This window comes from Drosophila persimilis, unplaced genomic scaffold, assembly GCF_003286085.1.
Source record: "Drosophila persimilis strain 14011-0111.01,24,50 unplaced genomic scaffold, DperRS2 tig00000000-arrow-pilon, whole genome shotgun sequence".
Lineage (NCBI taxonomy): Eukaryota > Metazoa > Arthropoda > Insecta > Diptera > Drosophilidae > Drosophila > Drosophila persimilis.
Window position 1 is genome coordinate 5,085,656 of NW_020825288.1, and position 23,105 is coordinate 5,108,760.

General features: G+C 46.8%; 2 protein-coding genes across 3 annotated transcripts; one reads left to right on the plus strand and one right to left on the minus strand.

Moving 5' to 3' along the window:
- The first annotated feature begins 19 nt into the window (after positions 1 to 19).
- Positions 20 to 22,720, plus strand: LOC6598664 (cation-independent mannose-6-phosphate receptor). Of its 2 annotated transcripts, none has more exons than XM_002023746.2 (18): positions 20 to 98; positions 455 to 526; positions 586 to 672; positions 963 to 1,179; positions 1,239 to 1,402; positions 1,463 to 1,746; positions 1,815 to 1,962; positions 2,022 to 2,143; positions 2,207 to 2,319; positions 8,535 to 9,022; positions 9,214 to 9,327; positions 15,586 to 15,732; positions 15,928 to 16,107; positions 16,180 to 16,306; positions 18,529 to 18,596; positions 21,318 to 21,621; positions 21,705 to 21,835; positions 21,919 to 22,720. In XM_002023746.2, the coding sequence occupies exons 2-18, from the start codon at positions 476 to 478 to the stop codon at positions 21,997 to 21,999; spliced, it is 2,826 nt and encodes a 941-aa protein (XP_002023782.1). In that variant the 5' UTR covers positions 20 to 98; positions 455 to 475; the 3' UTR covers positions 22,000 to 22,720. The 2 variants fall into 2 exon arrangements, with proteins under 2 accessions (XP_002023782.1, XP_026840422.1); XM_026984621.1 differs by having other exon boundaries at positions 21,318 to 21,504.
- LOC113564951 lies at positions 4,045 to 4,863 on the minus strand. The gene is made up of 3 exons (XM_026984625.1): positions 4,808 to 4,863; positions 4,653 to 4,753; positions 4,045 to 4,586 (listed from the first exon to the last, which is right to left on the minus strand). The coding sequence occupies exons 2-3, from the start codon at positions 4,738 to 4,740 to the stop codon at positions 4,093 to 4,095; spliced, it is 582 nt and encodes a 193-aa protein (XP_026840426.1). The 5' UTR covers positions 4,741 to 4,753; positions 4,808 to 4,863; the 3' UTR covers positions 4,045 to 4,092.
- Positions 22,721 to 23,105: the final 385 nt, after the last annotated feature.

Below are 23,105 nucleotides of genomic sequence, written 5' to 3' on the forward strand. Positions count from 1 at the left end.
TTGCTATTCACCCACCCACACACACAAACACAAACACAAAATAACAGTTCGATTCACCGCTGGCTCTGCTGCCAAAATAATTAAGCCGAAATAAGCAGGTATATTAGCCCTAATAGTGTGCCATTGTTTGCCATATACGCTCCGTGTGAATCATGTCGTGATATTGCGTCTCAGTGCAGCCCCCGGCCTGCTGTGTGCGCTGGAACAGCCAGAACATCCAATCTCCCTCTCTTTTCCGCCGCGGTCCGTTGAAAAATCGAAGAGAGGCGCAACAGCAAATAGCTCACTCGGCTCTCTATCAAAATAAACAGTTAACAAGACGAACGTTGTGATAAGGCCAGGCCGATCAAATTGCTTTGTGTGCAAAAGTGTTAATCTTTTCGGGGCATTACTAATAGATCCAAGTGCAGAGACGACCAGTTATAGATTCTCCCATTTCTTGAATTTCGTTTAGGCCGTTGACTAGTTGGGGAAAATGAACTGCAAAGCGGCTCAGGATACGCCGAAGCGGCGGGTGCATCGAATGGTGAGTGATACTTACATGATTACTAATTGCTTACAAGTAATTTTCGTTATCTTTTCCAGATAAAAATGCGTTGCGGCTTTCCATATATAGCTGTGGTTTCACTTCTCCTACTTTTGCTATGCGGCGGTTCTGCGGCCGATCAGCTGGTATGTTTGGCTAGGAGGGGAGCGACTGGAGTTGGTTTGGTGCCGATTGGTTTGCCCTGGCTTGTGGCGCCACAAACAGCTGTGAATGCGCACTTGTTGCCGCATTCTATTGGCCAAGAAAGAACAAGAGCTCCGGCCAGTGCATAGCTTTATCTCTGTTCTTGTCTTTGTTTGTTGGCTGGGCCAATTAGGAATCAATCAAGTCGCAATAGACCCGATAACAGTTCCAACTGTTGCTGGAACTGTTATGGCCCTGTTAATAGCTGTACTAACATTTGCACATCTTGCAGAACTTTACCACCCAAGAGTGCAAGCTCAAGGAGCCCATTTATGGCAATACGTTCGACTTTAGTGCCCTCCACTCGGACCTCGCTCATGTGGTGGAAAGTGCGGGCAATGGGGATGACAAATTCGAGTTTAATGTTTGCGGCAATCTCTCCAAGACGTGCAATGGAGAGACCAATGTGGCGGCCTGTCTCAAGAAACAGGACAAAGAGTATGTCCTGGGTAAGCGTTTGCAATGAGTTGTCTTCGAAGAATCCAATTTAAATCGACTCTTCCTCCAGGACGCCAGCACGAGCTGCATTACTACAATGGCAAAATGTACTTCAAGTATTTAAGCGGCGCCAAATGCGAAAATGGTACCGCAGATAATCCAAACTACCAGCTTCATGTGATCCTCAGCTGCGATTACACTTTGGATGCCAATCCCATGCATATTACGCGATATGTGAGCAGTTTATAGCGATTTTGAGACAAGTTTTCACAGATTTTCATGTTTTTCTCGTAGGCCAACGACGCCTGCTCCTTCTACATCACCTACGAGACGCCGCTGGCCTGCCTGCCCATTCCGGATGCAGTGCAGTCGAACAGCTGCAGCGTAAGGGACACCAAAACGGATGGAACATTCGATCTGCTGCCTTTGAGCGACACCAATTACAGGACCAGCAACCGGCAGGGCTCTGTCTTTCTGATTAATGTGTGCAAGCCCGTGCTTTATGGAGAAAATAGCATGTGTCCGCCTGGCAGCAGCATATGCCTCTACTCTCCCAAGGCCACAAATAATTCAGAGCGGTGGGTAGTCTCTCATATATAGTTATAAAAGAACGAACACCAGTGGTAAAGCAATGCATTTCTTGTAGATTCATCAATTTCGGAACTGTGCAGTCGCATCCCGTGGTGGAGAACGGACAGCTCTTGCTGCGACACGAGTCGCCCACGGCTTGTGCCCGCAATTCCAGTGTGAATTACACCAGTGTCATATACTTTAGTTGTGACAAGACCATAATGGTGGGTGGCCCCTCATTTTTCATTGTCTTGGAAACACTAACCATTTGTTGGCCTTGCAGAATGCACATCCCGAATTCGCGGGCCTCGGAGCAGACGAGTGCACGTACCAGTTCAACTTTGTAACACCGCTGGCCTGCAATGATCTCAAGCCCTGCACGGCACTTACCTCCACCAATGAGCTGTGAGTGCGCCGCGCGATATTTATAATGATTGAATCTAAATCAGCTTGAGTTTCGCCCCATAGTTTGGATCTCAGTTCGCTTAGTAGCCAGCCAGCGCATCACTTGTCCAAAGATGGTCGCAACTACACGGTAGCCGTGTGCGCCAGTGCAGGAAATCCCTGCCAGGAGAATGGCGGTAAGTCGGAATATTAATTAAGGCAAACGAAAATGGTTTTTGCCTGAAAGACATTTAATATGTCCCATAGCATAATTTAGAAAAACACTGGCTTTAAAACGCTTGCAATTCTTTCGGATTAATGATTTTTAATGGCCCTTTCGCTCGAGTAGCCTTTTGGAAGCAATAATCGTCTTGGCAACCTCCCCATACGGTGCAAAAAGATGTGATGGGAGGGGCAGCGGTGGTCAAGTGTTGACCATTTCATCCGTTTTGCATTAGTGCGCTCATGCGTGGATATTTGTGGGGGTCCTTTACGCCCACACACATACATACTATATGTATGTTCTGCTGTTGTATAAGTGAGGTGGGAGATATTTAGGTTTGTGATGTGGTTCCGTCATATATTTACATAATTTACGGCCCTGCGTGGCGTGTGCACAACCGACTCTTTCCGTTTACGACTCCCAATGGAAAATAAATATACATTACGTATTTTTCAATAATAAGTAAAGTATTTAAGTGGATGTTTATGTGCCCTATTTAAAGGGGAGCCCTTAAAGTTGTCAATATGGTTATTTTCTTGGTCTTTCGTGTCAATCCGTTTTCCAATTATTGTACGGACTGCTTTATGGGCCCCACATATCACAATCTCTCTCTCTATTTGTACCCCTATTTTATAGTCCTTTGTATGGCCTGCATCCACATGAGGCCCATACGTTGCCGCCGTATTGCAAATAACAACTTTTCCGTGATGTGCGGCCTGTTGGCATGGCAAATGTGTGCCTCTCTGTTGTTCATGCAACACAGGCCCCACGCATGCACGCAGCACGTCAGGCAGTGTGTCGGTGTGTTGTCCTGCATTCATAGTTGACTGCAGACGCATATCCTTTTTGGTTCGCTGGCTCTCTTTTCCCGCGAGTTAGAGCCAGCTCGGCACTCCACACAGAGATACCGTGGCCCACTGCTGGGACCTCGGCATAAACAAATAAATAAGTGTGCGCTCCCTTTTGCCAAAACTGATGTCCAGGAGAGGCCTTGGCACGGAGGAGCTGCATACATGAAATTTTCATTTGTTAGGCAAATAGCAGACGCACACAACTGGTGGGGCTCGCAGGACATGGCAGGGCTTTTGTAAATACACACACACACACACACACATCCGTACACAGATACGGATACAGATACGCGTTGCAGGCTCGCTGTTTGGCGCCCAGCTGACACGGGCAGACAGCATATTGCTGCCTCCTGCCATTCCACTCCTCTCCATTAAAATCTCCTGGTTTACATAGTTGAATTCAATATTTGAAGGCATTTGGCAGTGGCAGTTTGCTCTGGTTGTGGCCCCGGCCCTGGCTCTGGCCCTGGCTCTGGCCCTGGCTGTCTGCCTGCAACTGAATTATGGCCACGCCCCCACCCACCAGCCGACCCAGCCAACAGCTCCTTCCTAATCCACGCCTCCAACTGCTGTTAATTGCTTATGCAGCATGCGTTGCACTGTCATTTTGTGTAATTTTCCTACATTCTACATTTCTATTTATTTATGGCGCGGAACGCCAAGCAAATTGTATTTTTGCGTGGACCTGCGGTGGCCATGCCCTCGGGTTATGTGCGTGCTGCTGCAACACGTAACCTGATGCTGCAGATATCACGTTGACATCCCCCCCTCCCCCACGTCAACATCAATTTTACGCTTTTCCATCTGTCTATATGTCTAAGTAAATTTGCAATTATTTTGCATCACATCTAGGACTCTACGGATCACTCAATAAGTGCCAGCTTTATTTGATTTCGTTATGTGCGGCCCTGTACAGTCGACAGTTTGGTGTTGGCCAGGTTCAGAACGCGGAGGAACATGCCCTGGCCCCCCTCCACATGTGCCGAACCGCACAGCTCCTCCTCCCAATAAGCAGCGTCGTTGGCCAGTTGCCTCTGCTCCGGTGTGAGATTATCGTTGGGCTCCTTGCGCACTTCTTCTGGCAGTTTGATAACTTTTTTCGAGTCGAGTTTCCGCAAGGTGTCTGATCGAGTATACATTGACTTACGTCGCTTATAGGCCCGTTTTGGAAATTGGACTGTTGTCTGCTCTTTTAGCACGGTTTTCTTATTCTTTTCGGCACGGGTAGTCATCTGGCTGCTCCATTGAGAAAGAGCATGTAGAGGGGCTTTTTGTGACTCTCTGAATTTCGGAGATTCCTTCTTCCCCAAAGCTGGTTCGCTGTTCCATTGAGCGAAAGCCGAGCGCCACACGTTTTCCATCGAAGAGTCCGAGCCGGATCTCTTCAAATCTGTGGAATGCGTTTGTTGTTAGCTAATGATATATTACATTTTACAAGAACAGAACATGGACTTGCCCGTTTTGGCCAGCTGCAGTTGCGACTGCGCCTTGGCTGAAAAATTCCGCTGCTGGGCCTGCGACCGTTTTGATAGTGCCTCCGACATCGGGAAAATGTTCCTGTTATAGAGCTTGCTATTAGTAAATGGAAATCGGTTTATATAGCGCACTCACCGAAAGCGTTCTTAAATTTTTTCAGAACTTTATACGAAAACGATGAGACGCAAAATTGGTAGCCACTTTTCCTCTCTTTGCAACACTGTTACGTTGCTGCAAAAACCGTATTAATCGCGAAAGCTATCGAAAACTGCGTGAAAGAGAAAAAGGCCTTAAGACATTAGACTTATGGGAGAAGCATGCAGTGAGAGCGAGAGAAATATATGTATCCATCTGCTTGGTCTACCATTTTTGTTGCATCAGAAATGGTGGATTGCCACACTTTTCAGATATTGAATTCTGCTCGATGGCTGGCGCTCTGATCCGGAACACGTTTCTATAGACAGCTACGGACTATAGATATATAATAGTCTAATATCTAATAGTCTATATAGTATTTTTACACGGCAAAACGTATATTGTACTTCAACTTGAGGCAGTAAGAGCAGATATCAAGATCAAAAAACCGTATAAAAACAGAATTAGGTGTATATTGGAATACGATCATATGAAAAGCATTAATCATCCGTGAGTGTCGCCAATGTCTATTTATCTCAGTCTATCTTTTTAGTCTAGCTCTCTTTGCCTCCCCTCAAGGGTAAAGGCATTCACACAAAACGCAGTTGAATACGCTGTCTCGCTCTGTCACACACAAGAGCATTCATTCATATGCATGCACATTAAATGCTTTTAGAGTAGTGGTAAATGTTAATAGTATTGGTGGCGTCTTTGCTTTTGCGAACGGAAGCCCGAGTAAAAAGGAGAGTGATAAACAGGCTTGAAGAAGAAATACTCGGTTACGAAAAATATCGAGTAACGAGTACGCGTTATGGGTACCACGTGTTTTAGTTTTACTTTATAACAAATCCAAAACGCTTGTCAGGTAAGTCCATCATTTTATTACTGAGTACAATTTTCAACCAAAGAAGAAGTTTTCAATGATTGCCGATAATTGAGGTGGAAATTAGCCATAGTCGGAGACCCAAAGAGGCAGTGGTCTTGTTGAATTTGATTGTACGGCCTTAAGAAATTAATTTTGTATGGAAAATAAAGCATTGTCTGGCATTGAGTCTCAATGGTCTCAATATCACCGCCTCCTAAGGGCTGAACACCATTGCTTCAATGAGTTTCTAGCTTCTAATCAAAGCTAGACAAAGCCCTTAAGCAGCAGTATATCAAATTTGCACAACAAAAACCAACTCAAGAGGCGACTTTTTGTTGCCTTTCCTGAATATGGCAACGCTTCAATGTTGATAATTTTTTCTGTTTTTATGCTTTTTGTTTTGTGTATATTTTACTCCTTTTTATGTGCTGCCCTCGGTTTCCTCTGGTTATTTGTGTTACTGCTGCCGCTGCTGCTTCTGTCGGGGCAGATTCAATTTGGAGCAACACCATATTCTGGCCAGAACCAGAACCAGAACCAGAGCAGGAACCCTCTCCTTCTGCTGCCGCCCCCCGACCGTAACTAACACTTGCCGGCAGCTGTTTGGCCAGGATGCGCCATCCAAGTGGCATCAGGCAGCTACTAAATCGTTTTATATTTGTTTTTCTCGCTTTTCTCTATGGCTTTTTTTTGCCCAGGGCTGCCTGGCAGACGGCTGCTGGTCAATGTTTTTAGGGATTCCTGGGACCTTTCTTGACGGTTGTTTTCCTATTGAAATTCAATTTGCTTGAGTTTTCTTAGCCATTTCGGCAATGGTCTTTGCTCCAGCCCCGTGCCCTGGGGCCCGCATATGCGCCAGCCATGAAATATATTTTGCGGCAAAACATTTCCACTCGCCCTATCAATGCCACAAAGTCAGCTCCTTGAAGGGCCCCCCGCTTATACAATACAATATATGTATATTTAACCCTTTCATGCAGCTCCTCCGAAGGGCCTCGTTTCTATTTAACCCTTTCGTGCAATGTCAGGAATTTAAACAATGTTTTTGTTTCTTGGCCACAATGCGAGTTGTGGGCCCGAGGCCCCCCCCCCCCAAAGCCTTCTCCGAACAGAGATTGCATTGGGATTGAATTAATGCCAGTGTGTGGGTGTATCTGGTGTGTGTGGGTGTGTATTGGTTGTGTGTGACCAGGTCAATCTCGTTGGATAATCCTGACAAGGAAATGATTTTCACCCAAGGTGTACACTTTTCAAGTATACACTGCGACAAAGCAGTGCTAAGAGGGAACAGATTTGAATCATATATTCGTAATTTCAGGGAAGAAACAGGCACTATAAATACTGTAATAGTACTAATACTATAAATAGCCTATTTGACTATTTTTTACGCTATCAAGTTCGAGTATTTCCACCTTAAGAAAATTCAATTCTTTAGAGTTGTAATACAAGCAGTCTTTTAAGTAACAAGCAGCTGAATACATGAGTTAAAAGCAGTGCATCAAGCTCAAAAACAGCTGTTGTCGATGCCATGGCATTACTGTTACAAGCAGTGGTTTAGCATGAATAAAATCGCACTGCTTGATTTCAACACTAGTCTCGTCTCCCTCTAGCAGCTTGGTTTTCCCATAAGGCTGTACTTTTTCAACGATTGGTAGAGATTTTGAAGAAGAAAAAGACTCCATAGAGCATGTTTAAACTTCTTTTTCGTCTCAGACACGAGAATTGTGAAGTTTTAAGCATTTCTCTCAGTGCTGAAACCATATACATATAAATCTTCAGAGGACGTCTTCTGTTTCTGCTTGTGGTCGGCTAAATTCAATTGCAAGCTTCCGCCGGACACTCACAGAACCGGCTGCTGCCATAGATGTTTACACTGGGATGTAGACGGACAGACAGACCGTCCGTCCGTCCGTACATATATTGTCACGCAGGTCCCCCACAATGTCATTTATCAATTTAGTTGACAGTCCATTTCTTTTTCGATTTGGAAAAAGCCACCTCAATTGGTCTTTTTCTTCTCTTTTTCACATTTTGATTTTGATTTTCTTGTTGTTGGTCGGGGCCCTTGATCCTAGAGAGTCATGTGTGCAGGATGCGATGGGATGCGATGGGGTGCTGCTAGTATTCCTTCAATGTCTGCAATAAACTATAAAAATGTTCCACCATGGCGATGGACATGAGAATAAAGGCAGAGGGGAGCAGGAGTTGTACATACTCGTAGAGAGAGAGAGAGAAGGATGAACGAAATTACCATACTCTAGTCAAATCACAATCACAATGCTGTCTGCTCGAGGGCTCTCAATCAAAATCTGGCAAAATGTGAGTGACGTTGCTAAAAATTGTTCGGGTTGTAAGCGAAATGGAAGATTGAAAAGGGAAAAGCACCAGTGAGGACGCTGTTTATTCCATAAAATTGAGCTGTCGAATGGTACCCCCTATAGAAATAACTTTAAGCTGTGTTCAAGCAATTAAATCGGATAGTAGAATGTTCTTCTGGCCCTTCCTCAGCTGGAGGCCCATGGAAAAAACCGTCTACGAAGAGGGCAAACAACGAGAACAATTAGTTTCTCCTTTGATGGATACTGATGGACCGTGGCATGCTGTTGCTAACGTCGCTGCTTCCTTGTGTTTGCCATCCTGTAAAGGGGGTGTCCTGGGGGAAGACGCGGGCAATTCTGTCCACAATTTTGCTGAATGCTTAGCAGAGGCTTTTGAGCCAGGCCAGGATTCGCGCTGGTCTCTGTTTGCCTTTGCCTTTGCCTTGGACGTTGGCCGTTGTTTTTTTTCCCTTTGATTTTTTGACGCTTTGTGTCTACGGCCGAACACTCAATTGATGCGTGCACACTTCTTGTCCACTTGCAGGCGCCTGTTACGAACAGAATGCGGAGACCATCAGCCTGGGAAACGCCAATTCGCATCTGCGCTTCAATCAGAGCGGCTCGCTCTATTTGCTCTACGAGAACGGCGCCAAATGTCCCACTGGATCGGGCGCAACGTCGCTCTGGTCGACGAAAATCGAATTTGTCTGTGCGAACAATGCCACAAAGGACAATGGCACCACCGCTGGCGGTGGAGGCGGTGGAGCCGGCGGAACCACCGGCCGGAGCAATGCTCTGCAAATAATTGAGGACTCCAATTGTCAGCTGTTAATCCAATATCAGACGCCGTACGCCTGCCAGGAGCAGATTAGATGCAAGGCCACCGTCTACGTGGACCACACCACCGACGGCGTCGGCAGCAGCGGGGACGAGCTGATCGACCTGACGCCCTTGATTAGCGCCAGCGACAACTACGAGGCACGGGTCGAGCTGCCGGCCAGCATGGAGCATCTGGTGCCCAAAACGACAAAGGTGAGCTCCCCGTGATTTCCCCCAGGACCTGGACTGTAATTTGCTGGCTTTTGTCTTTGTAAAGCATCTACGAGTACGAGTACTTTGAGGCTCTCGTGGATGGGGGGGTTTCCAACCAAGACCATTCCAATCCATTCTAACCACTTGTATCTGTATCTCTCTCTCTCTTATGCTCTTCTCTTTCCTTGCAGTTCTATTTGAATGTGTGCCGTCCATTAGTGCCGAAATACCAATTAGGCTGTGCCGGCGGCTCTGGTGCCTGCATGGCCAAAGTGGCGGCCTCCGGTGCCCCCGAGGAGGAGCATGTAAGTACCACAGAAGGCTAACACAAAGCGAGAATGTCGGCCACGTGAATGAAGCAGCTAAAGGAGGAAAGAAAGAAAGCCGCTTATGTGCCTAAAACTCTTTGCCCAGCCATGCATCTACGTATCCGTGTGCGGTCTACTCTGGGGTTCGGTCGTAAATTGCACCTCCTTTGGATCGAAAACGTAGCCGACCCTCGTAAACGCCTCAATATGTTGGTCGTTTGGCCGAATGCCCCGCAAAATTGTGCCACCATTCATGCATTAAATATGCAGCAATCTAATTGCTAAGCTTTGCTCCCAGACCCATCCAGAAAGAAGCCTCAATGCCGCCGCCCTTATCCGAATTTCCCCAGTGGAGTGACCACTGGATTTGCTTGCTTCATTAAGAAGAGCCGGACTCGGACTGGGACTAGGACTCCGGACTGTCTGCCGTTGACAGCAGCCAAAAGTTGTTTAATGCCAAAAATCCCACTCTTGGCTCTTTGGGCTCTCGGCTCGCATCGCTGGCCACATGGCTAGTGTTCCAACTGTCCAACTGTCGGCCCAACTGCTATGATGGCTACTTGGGGATGGTGTGGGGGGTAGGGGGTCCTAGGATCATGTGCTTAAATACTTAAGCCCACAAAAGTATGCTATGAAATTTGCTTGAAATGAGATTTGTTTCCCCAGGCCACAAAATGGTCAGCAATGGTTGTTATCCTTAATTCCCAGGCCCTGGCCTGAATCTTTGCAAATGAATGAGATAATTGCCGAGGATTTGCAGGGGGGGAGGGGAGCTTAATAATTCATACAGACACGTTAAACCCTCTGAACCACCTATGCCATACACGTACATGCATGCCTGTACGTTTCTTGAAAAGAATCCCACTGCCACTTAGCCCCGGGGTGAAGTCTGGTTTTGGCTGGTTTTTGATGCGAAAGTTGGATGAATTATAATGTTCTATCCTCCCCGGTGCCCCAGTCCACCAGTCCCCCACCAGCCCCCCACATGCCACTCCAATCGCCGCAATAATTGCATGCGACAATGGATGCATGCCACTAGGTGGAGGCAATCTTTCTAGCTCACTTGCCATATGCCGGTGCCCGACCTCGCTTACCATTTTCCTCCACGTGGCACACACACACACACACACACACACAGAGCTCACACCTTCCGGTCTGAACTTTTATCACAAGCTGCACAAATTTCCCGGGAGCAAAAACATTGTTCAAGTTGCTAAAAAATAAGCACGTACGCGTTGCAAATGGCAATGCGCGTTGGAGTTGCGAAAATCCACTGCGAGAAAATGCCGACTGAATTGGAGATGATGAACTTTTGCTTTGGGAATGTGCAAGAACTATGATAAGGGGTTTAAAATGTGGGGAGAGTGAAACATAATACTCTAAACGAGATCTGAAATTGCCAGGTAAGATTATATTTAAAGATTTGCTTTATAGGGCTATTTTCTGATGGATACTGCCTATAAAATACCAAGATATTCCATTAAAAACAAATAGATGCTTTGAGGTACGGTCTTGCGGAATACTGGTACTTTGTCTGTTCGTTAATGGGTAGCCGATTCGCTCCCAGAATGCAAAAACAATATACAAAGTCTCCACAGGTCTTCAGATTTCAACAACAGTCTTTGGCGACGCGCAGAAGTCGGTCCTAAGATAGCAAAAACAATATATGTATGTTGCTTGGGAATTGTATAGTTTTTGCCTTGGAATACCTATTATGGTTTTAATTTGTATCTACTTATAGATCCATAATCCCATCTACATTCACATAGAAATCTTTAACTCGGCTGTTTGGAGTCGTCTTTTTCTCCCAGTGTTTTTTGGTAATGTTGGGAGTTAAGTGGGTCTGTGGTTGGGGTCTGGGGTTTTGGGGCCTGGCAGCACGCGAGTGAAATATTTCAGCATAACGTAAGGTCAGTGCAACGTAACATCGCGTTACGTAACGAGACGGAACGGAAGGAAATGGCAAAATGCGGCCCTAAAGGGGAAGGGACCTGGGGATTGAAGGCAGGATTGGGATTCCTACAGCGGTAGGGAGGGAGGTCGAGTGGCGCAAAAATATCTGTAAAAACAGCTTTTAGCGGCCACCATCCATCCATGTGTGTATTTATGCGAATGTCTATGGGTGTGTGCCTGGGTGGGGGTGTGGGATTGGGTTCACCGGCGACGTGCTCTGTAAAGCATTTCCGTTAGATCAGGGGATGTCTGGGTGGATGGATGAATGGGTGATGCCCTGCGGTGGGGGTGTGGGGTGGTGCTGTGGATGGTTCCTCCTGTGGGAGGTGAGGCCAGGCTTTAAGTGCCATCGGCTTTGTTTGCAAGCCGCTGGCCTAGAAATATACTCGTAACGCAGTCATGGTAAATATATTTTTATAAAATTTCTATTGCTTTATTTTTATTTTTTCGTAGCCTCACGCTCTCACTCTGTCCCTCTGCTGTTGACATTTTGTGCCACGTTTTGCATTTCGAAAATGCTCCGTTTTCAGAGCATTTCGTGTGCGGAAACGGAAATGTGCTGCTAGCTGCTGACGCGCACTTGAACAGACCCCAAAAACGCCCTTCAACCCTCCACTCAATCCCTGGAGCTGATTGCTTGGCAGCATCCCTCCGACCGGCTCTCTGTCCTGCCTGCCTGCCACGCCCACTCATTGACAGTTGTCGAACGTTGTCGCCGTTCCATTGGCATTGCACTCTCCCCACCACCTCAAACCCTACTCTGCGCTGCCTTTATCGCATGCACATATTTTAATGTGCTGCCATTGCAAATCCCCAGGGCTTTGGCTGGTACAGTGGTAGCTCCCAAAAGAAGGAATACGATGCGGAAAGAGCATAGCTAAGGACTTGGGTAAAGTATCTGGGAATGTATAGACCAGAACGAAGAAATATAGTCCGCTAGGAGAACAAGGTCTTAGATTTTTCGCGCTAGGATTCTTAGATGAATTCCTTCAGAGTCTGACTAAACTTTTTGGTACAGAAACCAGTCGGAACCTGTCTCTTTTTTCTCCTAATACTTGAAGCTTGAATCGCTATTGTGGCTCTAATTTTCCTTCCCATTCCCCTAGTTTTAACAAACTATTTAACAAGCTTGTTTCATATATTTTAAGTAGCTTTAAATCCTTTTGAAGTTGCCCTTAAATTGGCCTCCCACTGTAGACATTTGTCGTCTTACGCGCTTGACTTGGAGGATGCTCCCGGATCCGTGTTTGGCCCGACACGTTTGATTTTTTCCTTGAATGTGTACGCCTTGGATTGCCAGTCGAATCGAAGTGGAGTCGAGTCGAGTCGAGTCTATTCATTGGCATTCAGCGACTCCATTGTCAACTTGGTTGCAGCATTTGACTTGTGCCAGTGCAAATTTGGCAACGGCCATGTGACTGGCATGGCAATCCTACCTCATCCCCAGCTCGGGGGTCCTCCGGCTGCACATTTGCATTTTGCACTTCCGACAATAACCAGCAAATCATCAAATTGGTTGCCATTCGGGGTCCCGGGTTCTGGCTTCTGGCTTCTGGATCCTGGGTTCCGGGTTCGGGCTCTGGGCTCTGAGCTCTTCACCCCATCAAATGGCATTAATAATGAAATTGATCAAATTGTTGGGCAAACAGCTAAATTCCTTGGGACATGAACGTGCACCCCCCCAAACCCCCCTCCGGCTGCCATTGTTCTGGCCAGCCATAATGCCGGGCCATGGTTACGGCTCCGGCCATTGTGCCTCTTATTATCCATGCCAGGCCGGGGCTTGTCCTGCGGCCTGTCTGTCGTCCCCTCATGTCATTGTTGTTCAGAGCTCTCTTTTCATTTCTATTATTGTTGTAGCTCCAAGAGGTATTCCGTCTGGAATCTCGGCCCTCAAACGCTGAACCTGCACAAATCTTTATTGCTTTTGAACTTAAGCAGCTCTCTTACAAATTCGATGAGAATGGACTGGAGTTTATTTCGTTCTGATAGAGCTGCTGGAATCTGGACTTTATTTCACTCAAACAATGGCGATTGCAGAGGCAGAGGGGCACAGGCCCAGGCACAGGTAGTAGTCCTTTTGCCTACCAATTAGAGGATCCCTCTCTCTCCGTTCAAGATTCTTAAATAAATTTCGTGTCCCGAAATCCTTTTGGAGATTTCCACACAGTTCTCTTAATCTTTTTCCCATTTCTTGCCTTAAACTTTCGTTGTTTCGTCGAACTCAACCCCCAGATGAGATTTTCCAACAATCAAGTCAAGATTTTCTTCTTGTTTTCCTTGGCCTTTTTGGCCATGTTTTCTCTCTCTCTCTGTCTCTGTCTCTGTCTCATTTATTTGTATCTGCAAACAATTAAGTTACTCTCGGTTTGGCCTGTGCCCCCATTCGTCGCTTGTATTTACTTTTTACACTGTTTTTCCCTGAGAGAAAAGTTGCACGAAACTTAAAAAAATAATCACAAATACTAGGGCGGCAGCACGCACACACATACGACTATACGAGTGTACTCCTATATACGCAGAATCCCGGCAAGAAGTTAGTTGCTTGTTCAAATGCGATAAGAAAGTTTTTCAATAAATTTTGCACAGCAAGCTACTGGGGAAAACTTACGGACCCACCGGCCTCTCTGCCTGGGCGGGGGAGTGGGATTGGGCGGGGGGAGTGGCAGTGCCAGTGGCTGGGTGTTGTTCTAAGTCGGTAAGCTGGCGCCCCAGACAAAAGTCTCCTCTCTCTCTCTCTCTGTCGGTGTCTCGTCCTCTGAAACCCAATGCTAATGAGGATAGCCTGCTGAAGGTCAGCCATGGTCCATGGCATGGTCCTCTGTGTCCTGTGTGTTTGCTGATGGCGCATTAGCTTGGATTTTGATTTTCCAATGGATTTCCCAAGCACAAGTGGACCAGCGGACGAGAAAGGGAATTTCGCAGTGAAACGGTTAGCAATAAATAATAGAGCAAACTGCTAAAACATTGCCTGTGCTGCATACAAAATGAGATCGGAACTGGGGCTCTGGAACAGACCCCCATCCTCGCTGCTCTCGGCCCTCCCTCCGTTTGCTAATACGTTTAAGATGAGACGACAACATGTGCAACGCTTGCCGCCATCGACCCTGTTGACCCGAGCATAAATCTTCAGCCACTCGAACGCCAATGCACTTGCCATGGTCCTGGCTCTGGCTCGGGCTCTGGTCCTGGTCCTGGCTCTGGCCTCCACCCAGTCCCATTTGGAACTGCAGCCCTCTGGCTGCCACTCTGCGTCTGCTTTTTGCGCATTAAACTCACGTCGCTGGCCGGCTAGTTGGATGGCTGACAGCGTTTAAGCTGCCTGATTGCCAATAGTGGCAGTTAGTGTGCTCCCATCGATGCAACAGCAACAGCTAGCTGTCCAGGCGACAAACTGTTCGCCAGAACAAATGACTCGACAAGTTCCGGAATGACTTTGTGTATTCATAGCATGGAAATGGAGCTGCAGACTTGGCAACTCAATCATTACATCCCTTGGAGTGTCTTGTGTTCAATCAAGAATAAGTAGAGTGAAAGGGTACTTTCATGCCTTTCTAGTATTCACATTTCACTACATATTTTAGGAGAAGGTACACGGAAGGGGATTATCAGAAGTTGGATAGTCAAACGAAACCCAAAAGGAGCAGAGAAATCGATGACCAGTAAGAACGTTTTTGTCGAGGCACACATGTCATGTGTCTGGAAGGTAGAATACATTACCTACCATTTCCATTTCCATATAAGACTTGGCAATAATCAACTTTATCTGAGATGGTGGAACCTTTTTTGGCTGGGAAATATTCATTTGATAGTATCATTTGAAGGTTTTCCCTGCTATAGTTTCCCTCTCAATTATCGCTTCCAGTTAGTTCCATTTCCTTGAATTTTGTCGCCTGGCTATGCCATTGAACTATCCATTAAATTGTCGTTTTGTGCTGGCACTTCGCTGCGCTGGCCCGTGTGTCCGGTCCGGCCTTGTGCCTCATGCCACCCAAACCAATGGCTGGGAGCCGGAGCCAGTTATCAACGCATCTCATCGATGTGCAGGTCCGGCCTTTCCTTGCCCTTCCGTTCCTTTCCTGTCCTGTCCTTTCCTATCGACTCCAAATGATGTTCTGCTGGTTGGCCTGGACAACGCTGACACAACGATAACAAGTATGAGAACGTGTGCTCGGCTCAGACAGGGGATTTCCAAGTTATTTGCCGCAATCTCAGACACAAAGTTAAACATTTCATTCGGCCACAGCTTTCTTTAAACCGTTCCACCTCTCACTCTCACTTTCTCTGTCTCTCTTGTTGCAGAGTCTTGGATTCCCTTTGGTTTCGCTGTCGCGTGTGAACCGTACCTCCGCCGAGCTGCTGTACGTGAAAGGAGACCCCTGTCCCACGGACAAGAAGACGGAGCTGTCCACACGCATCCTGTTCAACTGTAATATGCGTGCGGGTCGTGTAAGTAGTGCCAAAGGACCAGAGAGCGGCATTTCGCTATTTGGCATCGGCATTTGATCTGCCATCCTGCCCGCCATTTGTGGCCGAGGTCCGATGGCGTTTGCTCTTCAGCAAATTGCTTTTATGTGCCTCCACTGGCTCTCGCCCACCATTCTGACGACTGTTTTCTCCTCCTCCTCCTCCTTCGCCATTTAGGGGCAACCCGTTCTCCGTTCGATTGAGGACTGTGCCTATGACTTTGAGTGGGAAACGAATGTCTTTTGCCCGCCGCACGAGTGCACTGTCAGTGCGGAGACCTGCGACCTGGTGCACGACGAGCTGGGCCACCGATTCAACTTCAAGAGTGCACCATTTACCAAGGACGGCAAGATCGAGGTGAGTGGATGATTATAGAGCCGGTCGTCTCAAGTGCCTGTTCCATAATCGATGTCTGCTCTCCCCCTGCAGGTGGACTACAACAACACCAAGATGTCGCTGGATCTATGCGGACAGCATCGCAAGGCCATGACGGACTATTCTCAGGCGCTGGTCAACATATTCTTCACACACGATGCCCCTCATTGTGGCAAGGAAGGTGAGCCGGAGTATGGAGATGGACTGTGGCTACCGGGAAGGGGGTGGGTCAACGGATAATTCGATTTACATATCCTGGCACTTTGTTCTTGCTCAAGAGTACCCCGAGAGCTGGAGAGAACGTTGTCGCTTGTCGCTTCCGTTTCCGTTTCCGCTTCCCCTTCCGCTGGCGCAACACGCGCATTGCCGCCATTTTGTATGCCTTTCTTTATCTGATTTTCAACTTTTTCGTGGGTCTTGTACAAGCACCGCTCCTCCGTGGGTTGTTTTTGCCTGTGAAAATAGGAAAATCGCATTAGAATTGGCGCACAGCCCAATGCACTTTCTTCGCGCTTATCCCTTCGCTCCGCTGCCCTGCTCGTCCCTTCTGGCATTTTATCGCGTCATTTTTGTCGCTGGTATTTTTTTTATTGCCTCCACTACTATGTTGGAGCCGCCCGAGCGTCGTGTTTTTTGCAACTACGACTCTTTTTCGGAGCTGCTTCTTTTCTAGTTGTTTGCCTTTTAACTAAGATTCTTTTTGTCTGTCTGCGGTGGAAATAAAAAGGGAGCAAAACGTTTGAAATTATAAAAAAAAAACAAGTGAGAAGCGAGCCATACGGGTATCACAGATTTTGATACCCTTTAAGAACGAGTGCTACTATTTGAATAGTGTTGGTCGAAGGTATGTTGAGGCCTGGCCTAACGAATGGCTTGGGCTTGGAAATGTCTTTATAAATAGAGGGTTTTGTAATTTTTAAAAATAATTTCCTCAGAATCAAGCAAATAATTCGCATATGATTTAAATTCTCGACCAAATTCTGTCTGCTTCAAAAATTAATTCTAGTCTGAGGTTTATCCAGGTTTTTGTAAGAATTAAAAGACTAAATTGCTTGCTATCCAAATAAATATTTATAAATCCTACTTTCATAGGCCAAAAACTCTTAGTCTTCCGCGTAGCCAAAATCTGTTTAAAACCAAAATACCCTCCTGCCAGAGTGTTAAAAGTAGCAAACGGAGAAAAAAACTGTCTACGAGATAATGCGGTAAAATAATCTTGCTGCACTTGAGAATATCTCTGGTGTTTTTTTGGTATTTTTTTTTACGCTCTTCAGGGGGTTTTCCGGTTTTTGCCTGTTTTTTTTTTGTGTGTGTGATGATGTGATACTCTTGCATGAATATTTAATGCATGCAGAGTGGTGAACAGAGTGGAGAACAGAAACAGACAGACAGACAAAACGTGGGTGAGTGGCTCAGTTCTGGGACTGGCTCCTTCCCTGCCTGGAGCCTGCCTTATATGGGGCACAATGATTTTTATTCGACCCATTGCATGGCACTTAAAACTTTGCCATTAAAACGCAAAACTTTTTGTTTTGACAAATAAAACTGACGACGATTTAATTATGACACATTTTCTGGCACTGGCACTGTCTCTGCCGCCTGCCTCCTCCTGGGGCATAAAATGAAATTATTTTAAAACTCTGTTGGCCACAGAAATTGTGTGTCTTTTTTTTGGCCATTCCATTGTTTGAGAGCACAATGCGCAATCTGCAAGCGATCAGACAATTTTAATGTGCGGCACAGTGACAGGCGTTAGCAGATACCAGGAATGTTTCCGAAACAGTTCGAGTTGGAACGGGTGATGCGACGTCGAGGATTGGGGCTGTGTGTAGGCCTTGGGTGCCGTGCCTGTGGATTGCTGCGGAGGAGTGTGCCGCCCAAATCCCATCGAGTTGTTGGCGTGCAGATTTTGTGTGGCTTTGCGACTCTGGATCCCTTTCCACACACACAAACACACACACACACATTTCATGCTGAGCATTTGACCGACAAGAGTGGCAGCCTGACCCTCTAGGAGGAGGAGGAGGAGGTGGAGAGGCCAGAGCACAGCCCGGAACGTAACCGGACCGTACAGCTTTTGTTTCTGTGTCTGTGGTGATAATTATTTTTGGCTTTTATGCGATAACTTGTGCGGTGTCCAGGCCCCCAAAAGCCACTTTTGAGCCTCTCCTATCATTTGAAATTTTGATAAGGATACAACGTTGATGGTTTGTGGTCCGGGGCTGCCAGCCCTGGCCATATCCTTCTGTCTGGGCAATTAAAACGGAATGAACCGAGGCTTGGATTTGCTCGTGGGTCTGTCTGTATTTTATTAGGGTTAAGATTGTTGCGACTGTGGGTTCATTTGAACTAATTAAAGTGATTTTTTGTTTGGCGACTAATGTACATTATCTTCACTTCCAGGCACGATGAATGTCCAGACCCGCTTGATATGCAGCAACGAGACGCAGAGTTCCAGCACCATTTCGAGTGTAAGTAGGGGCTCATCCGCTCATCCGATTGAAGCAGCAAACATCACATCTCGGCGGCTTATCCCCGCCTTCCGCAAAGGATTACACACAAAGCGTAGCATACTTTTCCGAGCCCTGCCAAATGCGCATCAAAGAAAACGCGGGCGGTGCCCTAAACAACAATGGAAAGAGATCCTGTACATTTTTTTTTCGTTTTTGCATATATATATATGTATTCTCTGTCCTTTTGCTGTTGTTGTGGTTGTGTCTTGGAGCTCCCTTTCTCAAAGTCTTGCCACAAGGCAAGGGCCTGGGCTTCAAAGTGAAAATGTAAGAAATATGTGTGCGGAAAAGGGCAACCAGGGACCAACCAGGGTGCTACAGTGGGTCCTGGGTGGAAAGCAAAACGTGGCAGGTGTCCTTTGTTATGCTTACCACTTGGCAATCGGCTTTGCTTCGTGCTTCTGCTCAGGCTTGTACTGCGGCTCCAGGGTCCTGCTTCCACTTTTGCTCCTCCTCCTGCAGCTGCTCCTGGGCATACTCCTGCTGCAGTCCTTTTTGCTCCCCCCACCCCCCCTCTTTCGAATTGTTTCCACCGGGAGTCCGTGCGGCTTTGTGCTTTGCGGCCTCGATGTCATTTCCTTTTTTGTTTTTGTTTTTGCGGTTCGCTTTGCATGCTTGCCTCTTGCCTCTTGCCTGTTGTCTATTGCTTTCGCATAGCTCTTCCCCCCATCGCAGGGGATGGGGCTTTTGTTTCTTTGGTCCGCTTGTTTGCGGGGTGTCGGGTGTGGTTGCCACCTAAGCCTTTGTTTCCATAACAACTGCAGCAGTCTGAAATTCAGGTGGCCAACAGATCAGGCACTCTTCGCCTTTGCATTGCTCCAATTTATTGGCCAGGTGGCTGCCACTAACACTGGCCTCCTGCTGATCTTCTGGCGTGCGATTAGGAAATGATTGTGATGCCAACAGGCGGCAGTCGGTAGTCGACAGGAGCTGAAATTTAATTACAAACCAACCTACAAGCTGCAACCTTTTCTCCAGCACATGCACACATACTCGTCGTAATATAATTAAGTTGCATTCGCCTGCAGCACTTTGACTAATGACCAGGGCTATGACTCTGACTTTGCTGTGGTCCTGCTGCTGCTGTTGCTGGCAGGACCCACCTTCAGCATCATTAGCATGCCCATATGCATATGCATGTGGGTGTGGGTGTGTATGTGGGTGTGGGAGAGCTCTGGAAGTTCTCTCTTTAAGCTAATTAATATTTGTTTGCTTTGCTTATACGACAATTAACCGCAGGTACGAGTAGCTGGCGCCCCCATGCCGGGCACAATGCATCGCAATTAGTGGCAAAGGGCCCCAAACGGTTGCATTATAGCCCGTTTCCCCGAAAAATGTATCGCAATTAGTGCTTGAGGTTGCACCGTCCCCATGCCACCCATTCAACCCATATCATCTAACCGCATTGTAGTCCATTACCCCAAAAATTGCCAGAGGAATCAGGGCTGATTGAAAACATTTACCAAAATGCCAGACTACCAGACTGCCAGATTGCCAGAGTGTTGTGTAGGTCGATAGTTTTATATTTCGTTCCCAGAGCTGCCGCCTCCCATCGACCGGGCGGCACTCTCTGCCTTCTGTTTGGGTTTCGATTTTGCATTTGTGGCACCCAGGCAATTGACCCAAATTTAAACCAAGCTGCAAGCTGTTTGCCACCTCTGACAAACATTTCCAAATCGAATTGCCAACGGGGCCAGTGCGATGTCTGTCAATGAGGGGAGGCACAGGCACGTCCGCTGTCTGCTGCTGCTGAATCTGTGCTAATTTGGTTTGAATATTATTTGTTGCCTACTGGAAAATCGCACTAAATCAACAGGTTAAGCCAAACAGGATGCTTCTAGCTGGTATTTAAGGAAGGAAACGGGGGAAAAAACTAAAACTCAAACATCTCAAAGCGAAAACAACACGCCCAGCACGTTTTAATCCTTGAACTGTAGAGCGGAAAATAACACTCTCCAGGATATAGTATATATGTACGAGTATATCCCTTGCACGACAACTATTGGCCAGCAACAACAAGTAAAATAGGAGGCAACATGGCGACGACGCTGTAGGAAAATTAGCGATTCAATGAAATGGGATTTTAAATGGCTGCAAACTTTTTAATGCGTCGTCGTTGGGAGGGAGTCGTCGTCGTCCTGCGCTCCACTGCCTCACCATCCGTTCTATACACTGCAATGGCTGCAGGAGCTGTGTTTCTCCTTGTGGACATGTTCGTGTCTGGCGCGGCGCCTCGCCGTGACGGGAAAGTTTCCCCCAGTTGGTTGGCGAGCGGGCTAGCTGTTCGTCTGGCTGGCTGGCTGGCTGGCTGTCGTTTTTGCCACTTTCAGTTGCCAGTTGCAGCTGCAGTTTCGGGCCGCAAAAGTTTTTAAATTATGCGCACATTTGCCGTTTCATTCTGCCCGCTGGAGCGCTGGTCGCGCCGGAAATGGTCTTTGGGTGAAAGTGTTACAACAGGACGAAGGAGGAAGGAGGAAGGGCCTGGGTGGCCGGAAACAAGTTGCGAGCAGTTGTTGCGCCACAAATTTGCGCCACGATGGGCAGCTGACTGGGGCTGGGTCCACCCGTATTTTACTTGGGAATTTATGCCCTCCGCCATATCAATTTATTTATTTATTTTCTTTTGCTCTTAATGAAGAAAGTTTCTAATTACAAGAATCCGTTTTCGTTTTCTTACAGGACCAGCAATGCAATTTGCTTTATGTACAGCGCACGCCGAGCATCTGCCAGTTCCTGGCCCTCAGTGTGCCCCAGCAGGATGCCGGAGGTGGCAGCAGCAGCAGCAGCAGTAGCAGCAGTAGCAGCAGCAGCAGCTCGAGCAGCAGTAGTACTACTACCAGTACCACGACCCAAGCATCGCCAGCGGGTAAGCCAACCAAGGCAGCCACGCCAGCAGCCACGCCAGCAGCCACGTCGACAACGACAACAACAGCTGGCAGCGAGCCGGCGGCTGCTCCCATCGGGCCAACGGCCTCCGTGGGCAGTAAGTGCAACGCAAAACTGCTGGCCAACAGATCTCTTTGCCTGGCATCTGTCACTTGTAACGCTTATGTTTCTATTTTACAGCCATCCTGGCGGCCATTCTGTCGGTGACATTCTGCGTGACGTGCCTGGGACTGTTCGCCTTTTCGCCGGCGCGAAGGCATCGCGTGCGTCGCCTCTTCCGGCGCAGCAACTCCGCCGTCAGATATTCCAGAGTAAGTGAACGGTCATGGCCGTGGAAACAGCACTCAAAGAGCTAATGTCTCGCCTCTACTCTCCTGCCCCGTCTCGCCTGCAGGTACAGTCGAACGAAGAGGCCAATCTGCTGCTGGAGCCCAATGGCGAGTTTACCGAAAGCGATGATGACATGCTGCTTTAGGTGGCATCCGTGGCAACACGTCTTCGTCATTAAATGCGGATAATGTGGCAGAGCAGGAGGTGGCATGTGTGATGAGACATGCAGCATCCCAAAGTGCAGAAAATTGAACACCAAAGACATAACTGAAACTGGAACTGATTGTGAGCTATAAACAAAAGAAACTAAAACTGTAGTAAAGAAATGTAGGCAAAAAGATATATAAGATTGAAGACGCAGAAGTGAACAGAGGAGAACTGCTAAAGGATGTTGATATATTAAATTGTACAATACGCATAGGCTACAACGAGAAAAAAACCAGAACACACTTAAAGGACCTATATATATATATATATATATTATACAACATTATATATTTTATATACACTTCATATAAAAAAGAAGAATCCCCCCAATCCCAAATCCCCGGAATCCCCCCTTAGCTATAGTTAACCCAGAAATTGCATGGGACAATTGCTTATGAATTTGAATAGTATTTTCGCTGGGAGTTTTGCTTTTATGCGATGATTTACGAGTACTTAAACCACATCGTGTGTGTGGGCACCCCCTTTGTGTAACGTTAAAGGTATTCCTTTCCAACGATGTTTCATTTCTTAGGGCAAACTTTTTATTTTTATTTGTTTTGTGTGTATTTTTTAATGATTAAGTCGATAACATTTTAATAATTGTACAACTTTGAATGTGTATACAAATATAATGAAAATTTAAAAATTTAAAACTTAAAGAAAGTATGGTGTTTAAGACTTTAAGGTTTTAGACTGCGAAGTTTTGCGGATCCTGAATTGGTAAGTATAACTCTCTAACTGAAACTCTTTTTGATTCCAGCTAAAGGTTTATATATACACAAAGAAGATCTATTAACAATACAGCAGCATGGCGTCAAAAGAGCATTAAGTGCTCCTATAAAGAGGCTAAGAACACTTTCAGACATTGTTTTGGTAAGTAACATCCTCCAAATCAAACATTACTTGATCAAATCTATCAAAGGAACTTGTTTTTATCAGCCCTGCTTCTATACTTTCAAAGTAGGTATTGTCTTGGTAAACAGAACCAGCTTATAGCGGAAATCTGATACATAGGTCCAAATACGATGGGTTCATCGATCTGTT